Genomic DNA, 14,838 nt, shown 5'->3' with positions numbered 1-14,838 from the left:
TACGTTCATGGTCTTCTGCTGCTGTAGCCCATCCACTTCAAGGTTCGACATGTTGTGCGTTCAGAGATGCTCTTCTGCACACCGCTGTTGTAATGTGTGGTTGGTTGAGTTACTGTCTCCTCCTGTCAGCTTGAACCAGTCTGGCCATTCTCCTCTGACCTCTCTCCCTAACAAAGTGTTTTCACACAGAACTGCCACTCACTGGATTTTTTTTTCTCTATAAACGTTAGAGATGTGTGAAAATCCCAGGCAATTGGCAGTTGCTGAGATACTCAAACCACCCTATCTGGCACCAACAATCATTCCATGGTCAAAGTCACTTAGGTCACATTTGAGATTTGGTCTGAACAACAACTGAACCTCTTGACCATGTCTGCATGCTTTTATGCATTGAATTGCTGCCACATGATTAGCCAATTGGATATTTGTATTAATATGCAGTTACACAGGTGTACCCAATAAGGTGGCTGCTCTGTGTATATTCTCTACAACTATGTATCTGTGATGCTGCTGAAAGATTTTCATATTATTTGAACCACACTGTACCTGTGTACAGAACAATAAACTCAATTTGACTTGACTTTAATGATGCCAATACTATTGATCCACTTTGAGAGACAAGGGCAGTAGAAGGCTGCCTCTCTGACTGGAGGCCTGTGACTAGTGGTGTGTGGCAGGGCTCAGTGCTGGGTCTGTTGTTGTTTGTCATGAACTGTATATCAATGATCTGGATGATAATGTGGTCAACTGGTTCAGCAAATTTGCAGATGACACCAAGACTAAGGGTACAGTGGACTACAAGGAAGATTATCAAACCTTGCAGCGGGATCTGGACCAGATGGAAATATGGGCTGAAAAATGGCAGGTGGAATTTAATGCTGACAGGTATGAGTTGTTGCATTTTGGGAGGGCAAACCAGGGTAGGACTTACACGGTGAGTGCTCGTGCACTGAGGGGTGTAGAAGAACTGAGACACCTGGGAATACAGACCCATAATTCCTTCAGAGTGGCATCACTGATTGATAGGGTCATAAATAGAGCACCATGGCCTTCATAAATGAGAGTATTTAAGGAATTAGGGTGTTAAATTGAAGTTGTATAAGACATTAGAGAGGCCAAATTTAGAGTACCGTGTGCAGTTTTGGTCACCTACCTACAGGAAAGATGTCAATAAGATCGAAAGGGTGCAGAGAAAATTTAGGAGGATGTTGCTGGGACTTGGGGACCTGATTTATAGGAAAAGGTTGAGTAGGTTAAGATGCTTTGTCCCCAGAGTGCAAGGGAATAAGCAGAGCTTTAATAGAGGTGTACAAAATTATGAGGGGTATAGATAGGGTAGATGCAAACAGGCTTTGTCTATTGAGATTGGTGAGACTAGAACTAGAGGTCATGGGTTACAGGTGAAAAATAAAATGATTAAAGGGAACCTGAGGGGGAATGTCTTGACTCAGAGGTGACACGAGTGTGGAACAAGCTGCCAGCAGAAGATGTGGGTTTAATTGCAGCATTCAAGAGAAGTTTGGATAGGTATATGGATGGGAAGGGTATGGAGGGCTGTGGTCCAAGTGTGGGTCAATGGGTCTAGGCAGAATGAGTTTGGTATGAAATAGATGGGCCAAAGAGCCAGCTTTTGTGCAGAGTGCTTCATAACTAAGAAATGCCCTTTGGTCCAGTGCTGCGCCCCAGCAGATCTCTAAAGTTTCCACATCCTTCCTGTAATGAGGTGAGCAGAACTGCACTCAATGCTCCAGGTGAGATTTATCCAGAGTTTTATAGAGCTGCAATGTTACCTTACAGCTCTTGAACTCAACCGTCCCAACTACTGAAGATCAACATCACATACGCCTTCTTAACCACCCTATGAGCTTGCAGGCCAGACTTGATGAATGCCAGACTCAAAGGACTGAGTGAATGAATGGGTCTTAGTTCTTGTACTCTAGCTGAATTTGAAACTTTCCTGCAAGCCACTTGTTTGTTTAATATACTTGCAACAATATTTGCAGAGATCAGAGTGGTTAAAATACCAGTAAAAGATAAAAACAAGCAGATTGTTGCATCATTTGATTATTTTATTTGGTTTTAATTGCATTTCTGACTTGTTCTCAAAGCCTCATTCATCACTGGCGAGGCTTGGATGGCAAGTTCACTCCAAGGATGGCAGGTCTTGCGAGGATCAACAACACGCTGGAAAACAGAAGAAGCACATGAGAACATTCTAGAAAAACTGAACCATTCTCTCATCAAATACCTAGGACAAGAAAAATAATTTCTCCATTTTTTAGCTTTCTAAGCCTTGGTCGAGAAAAAAAGTTGCGTTATTTTACAAATAGTTTCCTGAATGGGGCTTTTCACATTAGGGAATAAGACCTTAAAACCTAGGAGCAGAATTATGCCATTTGGCACATTGTGTCTTCTCTGCCATTCCATCATGGCTGATTTATTTTCCCTCTCTACCCCATTCTCCTGCCTTCTCCCCGTAACCTTTGACACTATTACTAATCAGGAACTTTGTCAACCTCAGCTTTAAATATACCAAATGACTTGGCCTCTGCAGCCGTCTGTGGCAGTGAATTCCACCAATTCACCAACCTTTGGCTAAAGAAATTCCTCTTCATCTCTTTTCTAAAGGGATGCTCCTCTCCTCTGAGGCTGTGCCCTCTGCTCCTGGACTCCCCTCACCACATCCACCCTATCTGAGCCTTTCTATATTTGGTTGGTTTCAAAGAGATCGGCCCCTCATTTTTCTAAACTCCCCAGCGAGTCCAGGCCCAGAGCAATGAAAGCCCCTGATACATTAACCCTTTCATTTCTAGGATCATTCACGTAAACCTCCACTGCTCCCTCTCCAGTGTCAGTATCTATCCACAAGTCTTCGGGATGTGGGAAGAAACTGGAGCACCGAAGTCCAAGATAGTAGTCACAGTCGGGATTGAACAAGAGTCTCCAGAGCTGTCCCCGCTGCGCTACAGTGCCACTTGTCCCAGCCATTATAACTAGGAGTCTCATTCAACCCTCCATCTGAAGTGCCTCAGATGCCCCTGGGTGCCTCACCTCATGCCCAGTTGCAGCAGTTGCAGGAAGCCTGGTAGACGAGTCCAACGGGGCAGCTTTTCACGTAGGTTTTCCCATTGAGGCATCCGAAGAACTTGTGGGGGTTACTCGGGTCAGGGTAGTTGCCGTTGGCTTTGCCAGCGCAGAATCCGGATCCACCGCTGCTGCCGCTGCCACTACTGCCACCACCACCACCACCACTAGGGGCATTAGTGGGGGGAGCAACAGGCGCGAGTGTGGTCTTCGATGGAGTACAAGCTGAAAGGAATGATCGTTGGGTTGAAAGTAAAAGTCATGACAGCGTCCCAGGAGTCGACCTGTTTATTTCCAGTTTGGTAACTTCACTCAACCCCTGAGGGATAAAACCTTCTACATGGAAAATACTACTCTTTAATACATGCGCCTTCAAATTTTACCGTGTGCAGCATGTCTGAATTCGAATCAGGTTTATTATCAGTGACATATGCGGTGAAATTTGTTGCTTTTGTGGTATCAGTACAGCGCAATGCACAAAGAAACTACGAGTTACAATATGATATTTTAAAAATTAAATATGTAGTACAAAAAGAGCAAAATAGTGAAGTTGTGTTCATGGACCAGTCAGAAATCTAATAGTTTCCTAAGATATCGATTGTGTGTCTTCAGGCTCCTGTACCTCCTCCCTGATGGTAGCAATGAGAAGAGGGCACGTGCTGGGTGATGGGCATCCTTAATGGTGGATGCAGCGATTCTGAAGCATCGCCTTTTAGAGATGTTCTCAGTGGTGGGAGACTGGTGCCCATGATGGTGCTGGCCGAGTTTACCTCCCGCTGCAGCTTTTTCAGATCCTGTGCACTGGTGCATCCATTCCAGACGGTGATGCAACCAGTTAGAATGCTCTCCATGGTACATCTGTACAAATTAGCCTTTGATCCTCAAACTCCTAATGAAGTATAGCCTGTGGCGTGCCTTCTTTGTAATTGCACGAATATGTTCCTTGGCGCCAAGGAATTTGAGCTGTCCAGCCTTTTGCCGCTGACCTCTTGATGAGGACTGGTGTGTGTTCTCCCAACTTCCATTTCCTGAAGCTTTGGGAGATTGAATCTCCAGCAACAGAGTGCTTTATCTGTTCAACCTGAAGGTACAACTCACTGTTCCTCTTTTGCATGACTTATTTTTGTATCATAACCTAGAATAATTTTTTATGTCTTGTACTGTACTGCTGCCAAAATTTCACAACATATGTCAGTGATGATAAACCTGATTCTGATTGTGAGCTGTCTGCTCCAGATCAAACGGAAGGCTAGGACCCCTGACTTTCCAAGGAAAACAGGGGTTTCTGTTACCTCAGTCCACTATGTAATGAAATAATCTGGATGAACAGTATGCAAGACACGTTTTCTACTCTACCTCAGAACACATCGAAATCTGCAGCACATTAAAGGCCTTCGGCCCACAATGTTGTGCCAACTCTAGAAACTACTGAATGGTGGTGCAGGCTCGAAGGGCCGAACGGCCGACTCCAGCACCGATTTTCTATGTTTCTCTGTTTCTATCCAGACAGAACATCGTAAGGGTTTAGGGCAACACAGGAACAGACCTTTCAGCCCATCAACACCATACCATCCGTCAAACACCCATTTTATTCTTACATTTGCGTCAACTCTCCCCCACCTGTACCCTAGGGACAATTTAGAGTGGCCAATGAACTTACCAACCCACCCATCATATGAAGAAACTGGAGATCACAATAAAACCCACATAATCACAGGGAGAATATGCAAACTCCACACGGAGAGAACCCAAAGTCAGGAATGAACCCTGGTCATTGGAGCTGTGTGGTCCAGCTACATCACAGAACCAAGTCAATTATTCCACTTAGTGCAGGGGTTCCTAACCTTTTTAATGCTATGACCCCAGCTATTAACAGAGGGGTCTGTGGACCCCAGGTTGGGAACCCTAGTTTACAGCAAGCCAACGTGGTTCTGTGGACATGAGGGACTGTAGATGCTGGCACCTGGAGCAAGAAACAATCTGCTGGAGGAACCCAGCAGGTCGAGCAGCATCTGCGGAAGGGAGAGGAATCGTAGATGCTTTGGGCTGAGACCTTGCACCAAGACTGAGAGTGGGGAGATGTAACGGGGGAATGGTGAGTAAAGAGTAAGAGATAATTGGACCTACAATTTGATTAGTTGTTGATCTAGATCATCTATAATCAGTACAATGAGTTACCTCCAGAAATCCCAAGGCCACTGTGCAGCGTGTTAATGAGAGGGTAGGGTCCCTGGTGACAGAAGGCGCCAGTGAAGTCGTCCAGGGCAAGATCCCACACCATGGCTCCTCCAAAGTTGTTCTTCTTCAGCCACTCAACCTGGAAGACAATGGGGGAGAAATCACGCCATGAAACTTCCTTTGGAAGAATGTTCAGGTTACCAAACACTAAATCCCTGCTGTAAGAGGACACGTAGTGACAGAGAGGATGACGGTGAGGGACAGGGCGAGAGATCTGAAAACTGGCTGATGGTGGTTGTGATGTCAACAAGCTTTCTGCAGGTCAGTCTGCGAGGAGAGGCACTGACAGGCCACCACACCAGTGGGACTTTGCCTGGAGCGATATTAACCCCCAGGAGTTCAATATCATTGTCTTCGGCAAAGTGGACCACATAGATCCTAGTTATGGCACACAAAACACGGAACAGCTCAGCACAGGATCAGCGTCACAACCAAAACGTCGTTGATCAAAAAACAGATTTTTTTCAGTTAGTATGAGGACTGTATTTTCTCAGTGTAACCTTCTGGGTACGGGGTGTTCCTTCGACTGTTAGCTTTTCATGTCTAATTGTTTGTCTTTGGACTATCTGGGTTTTTCACTTTGAGTTGCAGTGGTCTCATTTGGGACCATGGGGGTTGTTAAGCTCTTTTTGTATTTATCACTTTTATTCAATTTGGGATGATTAAGTTAGCACTTGATTTTCAATGTCTCGCGTTGTAGTTGTTGTCTTTGGGGGTTATTCTTCATCTGGATACCTATGTTGTCTGACTGGCATTGAATTCCTACATGCTCCAGGGTGTATTTCGGGGGGAGTGGCTTGCCAACCTCTCTTTGCCCAGCCATTGTGGATCCTTGTCTGGTGAAACTCTGACCGAGTTCCTCTGTGTGTCGTGAGTGATTTCATTTGCTCAAGATTCTGCACAGTTCTCATTGCTTGAGTTCTCATTAGCTTTGCTGGTTAATTTCTGTAACTAACCTTCTGTTTTGTTGGAATTGCCGAGGTCTCTGTGATTCCTGCACATGAGTTAGCGAGTAACCCTGACGATCAGCCAGCTTTGTCCCAGCCGAACAGTATGCCAATTTGAACTAATCCCAAACACAAAGTGCACTGCAGATGCTGGGGTCAAAGCAACATGTACAAAACGCTGGAAGAACTCAGCAGGTCAGGCAGTATCCGTGGAAACGAATGGTCAATCCCATCTGCCTGCATGTGATCCAAATCCCTCCATTCCCTGCCTGTCCAGGGTGCCCGTCTAAACACCTCCGAAATATTACTATATCTGCCCCCGCTGCCACCCGAGGAGGCACGACCCAGACACCAACCACACTGTAAAAAAGAAATTGCCTCATAAATCTCTTCTGAACTTTCTCCCCTATCACTTTAAACCTACATCCTGGGGGGAGAAAGCTTTGACTATGTACACTCCTCATTATTTAACCAACTTCTACCAGGTCACCCCTTGTAGAACTCCTCCCCTTATTACTTATAATTTTTTACGTCTTGCACTGTACAGCTGAACATATGTCAGTGATCATAAATCTGATTCTGATTCAGATTCTGAACTAAGAGGAGGAGTCAGACCTCATGGATCTATTGAACTCATAGACGCCCCCCCCCCCCCCCGTGTCTTCTTCTTCTTGTGTTGTTTTATGGCAGTTGGCAAACCAGCTTTAAGGTGCATTACCACCACCTACTAGACTGGAGTATGGATCGTTTGATAAACAGGAGGAATGAAACGAATTGCATTCCCTAAATTCTCTATAATAAACCAGAGTCTTTCAGATACTCCATGATATAGGTCCGTATTTCTCTTGAACTCCCACTTAAGATGTCTCCTATACCCACAGCAGTTTTTTTGTTTATGTGAAGCGCTCCTATCATCTTCACTCTTTCTCATTCATACTTCTTACATTTTATCAAGACTAGTAAGAACGCCAATGCAGCGATTAGTGAATTCCCTCAGGTAAAGACACTACAATCTGACGGATATTCTTTCCAAGGTGTCTGGATGCCCAGTAATTAAATCCATCCTCAGTTTCCAGTACAATGTTTAAAAACATTGAATTTCATTCCTGAGTCTGTGTTCCCATGAAGTCCCCCTTTTATCCCAGAGCTACCATTTGGATAAGTAAACACAACCGGATGCACCAGGGTTTACAGAAAATACCTTGTCTCCGAAGCTCTTCTGGTTGTCATACCCGACCCAGATTCCATTTTTGAAGGTGTACGGAGTCATCTGTGGGGCGTCCCACACCTTGCTGGCGCCATTCAAGAACGTACAGATCTGTCGGAAGAGTGAGACATCAGGGAAGAAACCAACAGAGTTAGCAAGATTTCCAGTGAGTTACGCACAGACTCAAAACGTGAGGTTAATTTCTAGACGCAAGGGAATTCTGCAGATGCTGGAAAGCTCGAGCAACGGGCACAAGATGCTGAAGGAGCTCAGCAAGTCAGGTAGCATCTCTGGAGGGGAACGAGCAGCTGACATTTTAGGCCGGGATCCTTCACCAGTCCTGATGAAGGATCATGGCTTGAAGCAGCTATTGCTTATTTCCCTCTGTAGCTGCTACCTGACCTGCTGAATCCCTCCAGTACCTGGGCATGTTATGATTGATCATTGCAAATTGTCCCGTGATTAGGTTAGAGTTAAATCAGCGTTGTCAGAATTCGCTGGGCAGTGGCTTGAAAGGCCAAAGGGCCTACTCCATGCTGAATCATGAAATACGATAAATAATTTAATTCAATAGTGGCTGCAGGGCTGAGTGGCACCGTCCGTGCTCTAAGAATCCATGAATTCTTTGCTAAACTCAGTTTGGTAACCCCTCTGGTTTAGAAATAGCACTTTTTTTTTTGCAGTAAACCTCCTGCAGAATGTTCCCAGTATTGGCAAGCATTCAATAATGCAGAGCAGCAAATGCATTTGTACCTCATAGTAAGCCAAAAACCCGGCCTGCCTGGTGTATTTGCCAGCTGGCCCTGGCCCTCCTGCTGGGGCTAAGACCCCGGTGTTGGATGTGGTCAGCCGGAAGGAGTGTCCGTATGTGGGGAAGCCAACGTTGAGCTTCTCTGCTGGGGCTCCTTTGTTCTTCCAATAGTTCATTGCATAGTCCTGCAGAGAAAGAGATGGGCAGTCAGGGTCGGGTGGGAAAGATTTGGCAAAAGCTAGATGCCAGTCTAGAGAAGGGAATGAAAAGGTTTGGCACGGTTCCCTTTTCTCCAGTACCTACCACATTGAAGTACAGGTTGGTCTGATCCTGGTTATTGGGGAGGGCGTAGAGGGGGCTATTCTCCCCAGTCATCCGACTCCAGGGTCCATAAAAATCGTAGGTCATCACATTGATGAAGTCCAGAACCCTGCAAGAGAGGAGACCCGAGTCACTCTGTCTCTCCGCTTACCAAATTAACAGTAATATCTCAATCACCACTCAACGTGCTCTGACCCCTGAATCTGCAGACGGAAGGAAAACCAGTAAAATTACCCTTAACGTGGTTGTGTATTAGAGAGCTCAATGTTTTACCATACTGGGTGTAAGATCGGGGATCTATTACTGCTGCTGTTCAAGGAGTTTATATGATCTCCCGATGACGGTGTGGGTTTCCTCTGGGTGCCCTAGTTTCCTCCCACATACAGGTTAGGGTTATTTAATTATGGGCATGCTGTGTTAGCACCAGCAGTGTGCCCAGCGCAATTCTCACTGATTTAATTTGACACAAAACAACACATTTTGCTCCATGTTCCAATACACAATTCTGTGCAAAATTCTTATAAGGCGCAGGTAAAAATAATTCTGTAAAGTGCAGATGCTTTCAAAATGATGAAATGAGAAGTTACTAAATATCAGAGAATTTACTATAAAGAGCAATAAACAGATAAAAAAAACTAAATCATGTAGCGATGTGCTACACACAGCACTGAAATAATGACACGCAGTCGGTAAGTCATTTCGAGACTAGTTTATTCAAACTTCGCGGCGCTGGCATTTAATCCCTAGTGCCCGCCCTCTCCGGGCGGAAATTACGTCAGAGGTGCATTACCAAAGTCTCCCCCCGCGCGCTGGCTATTTGTGAGCCAGTTCACCTGCGCAGAAAGTGGGTCGCCACATAACCCGCCCCCCCCCCAGAACCGGCGATACACCCCCCAATGTCCACAGTCTGGATCAGTCTCTGTTTGGCCGTCTGCCAGTGCGGCGCAGTACCTGAACCTCGACCGGCTGCACCAAGTCCACATGGGCGGGTTTCAGTCAGTCCACCGTGAAAACCTCCTCTTTACCCCCAATGTCCAGAATGTATGTGCAGATCCTCTTTGGGTGCTGTACGAATTCCAAGCAGGACCCAGGGAAGCTCGTCCACCCAGTTAGGTCCTCTCAGGCGGGCCATGAGAGCCAACTTTAAGTAACAGTGAAAGCATTCCACTAGTCCGTTCGACTGTGGGTGGTAGGCAGTCGTGTGGTGCAGCTGCGTTCCCGACAAGCTGGCCACAGCCGACCACAGGGTGCCTCTGTCGGAGGTAATGTGGGCCAGTACCCCGAAGAGTGCTACCCAGGTTGCAATCAGTGCTCAGGCGCAGGAATCGGCAGATGTGTCGGTGAGCGGGACTGTCTCTGGCCACCTCGTGAACCGGTCTGCCATAGTTAGGAGGTATCGCGCTCCTCGGGACACTGGTAGGGGGCCCACGATATCCACATGAATGTGGTCGAACCTCCGGTGGGTGGGTTCGAGCTGCTGCGGCGGGGCTTTAGCGTGCCGCTGCACCTTGGCTGTTTGGCACTGCGCGCACGTTCTGGCCCATTCACTGACCTGCTTGCGAAGTCCGTGCCACGCAAACTTGCTGGAGACCAGCCAGACGATTGTCCTGACAGATGGGTGCACCAAACCGTGTATGGAGCCAAAAACTCGCTGCCTCCAGGTTGCCGGGACGATGGGGTGAGGCTGGACGGTAGCCACGTCGCACAGGAGGGTCCTCTCACCTGGGCCTATGAGAAAATCCTTCAGCTGCAAACCCGAGACTACGGTCCTGTAGCTGGGCATCTCGTCGTCTGCCTGCTGCGCCTCCGCCAGTGCTGCATAGTCCACCCCCAGGGACAGGGCCTGGACAGCTGGTCTGGAGAGTGCGTCCGCCACGACGTTGTCCTTTTCCGAGACGTGCTGGATGTCCGTCGTATACTCGAAGATGTAGGACAGATGTCGCTGCTGGCGAGCCGACCAGGGATCGGACACCTGCATGAACGCCAAGGTCAATGGTTTGTGGTCTGTGAACGCGGCGAACGGCCTGCCTTCTAAGAAGTACCTGAAATGCCGGATTGCCAGATCCAGTGCCAACAGCTCCCGGTCGAAAGCACTGTACTTGAGTTTGGGTGGTCGTAGGTGCTTGCTGAAGAACGCCAAGGGTTGCCAGCGCCCCTTGATGAGCTGCTCCAGCACCCCACCGACTGCTGTGTCGGATGAGTCCACCGTGAGGGCGGTCAGAACGTCTGTTCTGGGGTGCATCAGCATCGCGACATCTGCCGAGGCTTCCTTGGCTTTAACGAAAGCAGCCGCGGCCTCCTCATCCCAAGTAATGTCCTTGCCTTTACCCGACATCAGGGTGTACAAAGGGTGCATGATACGGGCTGCTGAGGGGAGGAAACGGTGGTAGAAGTTCACCATACCAACGAACTCCTGCAGGCCTATGACCGTGTTGGGCCGGGCAAAGTGGCGGATCGCGTCTACCTTGGCGGGCAGAGGTGTTGCCCCGTCTTAGGAAATCCTGTGGCCCAGGAAGTCGATGGTATCGAGACTGAACTGGCATTTGGCCGGGTTGATCGTGAGGCCGAAATCACTCAGGTGGGAGTAGAGGTGGAGGAGGTGGGACAGATGCTCCTGACGACTACTGCTGGCTAAGAGGATGTCGTCCAAATAGATGAACGCAAAGTCCAGGTCGCGTCCAACCGCATCCATTAGCCGCTGGAACCTCTGTGCAGCATTCTTCAGGCCGAACGGCATTCGGAGGAACTTGAACAGGCTGAACGGGGTGATGAGTGCTGTTTTGGGGATGTCTTCAGGGTGCACTGGGATTTGATGGTATCCCCGGATGAGGTCTACTTTGGAAAAGATTCTTGCCCCATGCAGGTTTGCTGCAAAGTCCTGAATGTGCGGCACTGGGTAGCGGTCCGGAGTGGTAGCCTCGTTCAGTCTGCGGTAGTTGCCGTATGGTCTCCAACCCCCGGCTGCTTTGGGCACCATGTGCAGGGGGGAGGCCCATGGACTGTCGGACCTCCGTATGATCCCCAATTCCTCCATCCTCTTGAACTCCTCCTTTGCCAGGTGGAGCTTTTCTGGGGGGAGCCTTCGTGCGCAGGCGTGGAGGGGTGGTCCCTGGGTCGGGATGTGGTGCTGTACCCCGTGTCTGGGCATGGCTGCCGCGATCTACAGTGCCAGAATCGATGGAAAGTCCACCAGGATTCTGGTGAATTCGCTGAAATCTGCGTCGACCAGCAGCAGGTGTATGTCCTCAGGCAGTCGCTCTAGGAACGCTTGCTCAAACATGAGACAGGGCTTGTGTCCGTCTGCCAGGGCCAGCATCTCACTCATCAATGCTGACGGCAGTCTGTCTCCCAAACCGTCCAAGTGAAGCAGGCGGGAACCCTGCTCACACCATGAGAGGCCAAAGGTCTCAATGAGCAGTGCTTTGAATGCTTTATATTTGCCTTCTTCCGGGGGCGACTGTATGAAATCCGCAACCTGGGCGGCCGTCTCCTGGTCAAGGGCGCTCACCACGTGATAGTAACGTGGGGAATCAGAGGATATCTGCCGAATCTGGAACTGGGCTTCTGCTTGGCGAAACCACACGCGTGGTCGCAGCGTCCAGAAAGTCCGCAGTTTCAGCGAAACTGCGTGAACAGATGAAGAGTCGGTCATCTTTGGTCCAAATCTCGTTTGGACCATCGGGGTCACCAATGTAGCGATGTGCTACACACAGCGCTAAAATAACGACACACAGTCAGTAAGTCGTTTCGAGATTAGTTTATCCAGACTTCGCATTTCTGGCATTTAATCCCTAGCGCCCGCCCTCTCCGGGCAGAAATGACGCCAGAGGTGCATTACCGCGCGCTGGCTATTTGTGAGCCGGTTCGCCTGCGCAGAAAGTGGGTCACCACAATCAAATCAATATTCAGTGCCTTAGGTACTCAGTTCTTCTGCAGACTTTAGCTGTCTCTTTGCTTCTGTCTCTCCAGCTAATACCAGACAGCCTCAATGATGTTGAGATCAGGGCTCTGAGGAGCCGTACCACCTGAAGCCCTATAAAAAATCTTGGGTGCACAGCACTGTATACTCGACGGGAGGATTAAGGCAAATCTTTCATCTTTAACCAGTCAAACACACAGGTGAAGGTTGAGTTTTCAGTTCAGAAGAACACTCACTGTCCAATCTGAGAAACTTCATAGCCAGTATCGATGTTACTCTTCCCTCCAGCCACGGCCGCTGACAGCAACAGTCTTGGTTTCCCGCTGCTCTTACCCTCAGCCTCAAAGGCTGCCATCAGTTCCTGTGGGTTGGAGAGGTCAAAGTTTCTGTTAGCAAGAGTTCCAGGTGGAATGGATGCTCTCAAACCCTGCCTAATGTTAGCATCAAATCAATGGCAAATACAACCAAGCAGGGGAGAGACAGGGGTGGGGGAGGGAGAGTGGTCAGGGAAGAGGGTGCCGAGAGAGAGAAAGGAGCACAAAGGGAAGAGCAAGGGAAAGAGAGAAGGGAGTGTGAGGGAAAAAGGGGAGAGAACACATCTTGTCTTGCCAGACCTGAGCACAAAGGGGGAAGGGAGTGGGGGGCTTCACTGTATGTGATACTGCCTTTGGAATCTGACACGAAGGCCTTGATTCCCTCCCAGCTGGATGGGAAGCTCCTTCTGATGAGTGAGAAGGTCTCTCAGAGATTCATGAGTCTTTGAAAGTCCCTCCAGCCTCTTACGTAGCATTAAATCAGACCATGTGATCCCTGTAACAGTGCTGACCCGAAGATCTTGCTCTGGAGGAAGCTTACTGTTGTATTTTTAACAGTACACATAGGTTCATATTTCAAAAAACACTTCTTAAGGGCCTTTGGAAGCTCTTGAGAAGTGAAAGGCACAATATATTCTTATTCCCTGAATGTCTTTATCGAAGCAATTAGGATTCATCCCAATGCCAAAATGGCGTTATAGACTGTCGTCATTAAGGACTCCCATCACCAAGGACGTGCCCTCTTCTCATTGCTACTATCAGGGAAGAGGTACAGGAGCCTGAAGATGCACACTCAATGTTTTAGAAACAGCTTCTTCACCTCCTTCATCAGATTTCTGAATGGTCTATAAACCTATGTTCTCTACCTCACTGTTCTTTTTCTCATCTGTTGTTCTCTTTTTTGCACTATTTATTTAATGTTTTATATATGTCTGTATAAACAGTGTATGTATTTCTTATTGTAATTAACATATTTTTAATTTTTGGAATATGCTCTTCCGGCCCTTCGAGCATCCCCTGATTTAAATTCTGCTTCCTTTTATCCCACATGTATCCCCAGGGTTTCGTAAGACTGCACCCCTGATCTTACCTGGACCAGAACGGTGAAGAGGTGCTTATCAACGGAAGGACTCCCTCTAGACCCAGGATATTCCCAATCGATGTCCAAACCATCAAAGCCATAACCCCTCAGGAAGCTGATCACAGACTTGATGAAGATCTGGCGAGTTCCCGCCGAGGCCACCATGGCGCTGAATCTAGAGGACGGAAGAATGGGAGGTGAGGATTTATAAACATCTGAAATAGATTATTCTCATAATTCTAGTTCAAAATAATTGCAATCATCTTAATGCAGGCCTTTTGCAGAGCCTTCTCCAGCACAGAAGGCTTCCACTGAGTTTCGAACATAGAACAGTATGGCACAGAACAGGTCCTTCAGCTCACAATGTTGAGCTGAACTTTTACCCTACTGCAAAATCCTTCCCTCCCTCATAACCCTCCATTTTTCTATCATCCTTGTCTCATCCATCTTTCATCTAAGAGTCTCGTAAATGTTCCTCGTGTGGGGGTTTCCAGCCTGTGGTCCACGGTCCCCTTGCTTAATGGTATTGGTTCATGGAACGAGAAAGGTTGGGAACCCCTGCTCTGGTGGACCTGCCTCTACTTCCACCATTGACAGAGTGTTCCATGCACCTATTACCCTCTGCCTTTGACGTCACCCCTATAATTCCGTCCAAACATCTTAGTTATTACCCCAGTATTAGCTACTTCCAATCTGGGAAAAAGCCTCTGGCTGTCCACTCCATCGATGCCTCTTATCGTCTTGTGCACCTCTATCAAGTTACCCTTCATCCTCCTTCTTTCCAAACAGAAAAGTTCTAGCCTGCTCTCATAAGTCTAATTCAGAGCACGATCCTGGTAAATCTCCTCTGCAGCCTCTCGAAAGCAGCCACATCCCTTCCTATAACGAGGTGAGCACAACTGAGCGCAATACCCCATCAACATGTGTGTGTCGTTTCTTTCTGCACCGATGTGGCGCATCAGGCAGCAACCTTGCC

The 14,838-nt window shown here is 48.0% G+C and overlaps 1 protein-coding gene across 1 annotated transcript in view; it reads right to left on the bottom strand.

Moving 5' to 3' along the window:
- Nucleotides 1-3,052: 3,052 nt before the first annotated feature.
- LOC132380880 (acidic mammalian chitinase-like) overlaps nt 3,053-14,838 on the bottom strand; it is a 61,339-nt gene continuing 49,553 nt past the window's right edge. Inside the window, exons 6-12 of the mRNA XM_059949799.1 lie at nt 13,872-14,037; nt 12,704-12,828; nt 8,531-8,657; nt 8,230-8,412; nt 7,471-7,587; nt 5,263-5,401; nt 3,053-3,309 (exon numbers count right to left, since the gene is read on the bottom strand). Of these exons, the coding sequence (XP_059805782.1) occupies nt 3,053-3,309; nt 5,263-5,401; nt 7,471-7,587; nt 8,230-8,412; nt 8,531-8,657; nt 12,704-12,828; nt 13,872-14,037 (1,114 nt within the window). The remainder of the gene's footprint in view (nt 3,310-5,262; nt 5,402-7,470; nt 7,588-8,229; nt 8,413-8,530; nt 8,658-12,703; nt 12,829-13,871; nt 14,038-14,838) is intronic.

The sequence above is a fragment of the Hypanus sabinus genome, chromosome 25 (genome assembly GCF_030144855.1).
Source record: "Hypanus sabinus isolate sHypSab1 chromosome 25, sHypSab1.hap1, whole genome shotgun sequence".
In the NCBI taxonomy this organism is placed as follows: Eukaryota; Metazoa; Chordata; class Chondrichthyes; order Myliobatiformes; family Dasyatidae; genus Hypanus; species Hypanus sabinus.
The sequence above is the reverse complement of the archived record's forward strand: the minus strand, read 5'-3'. Positions and strand labels throughout refer to the sequence as shown.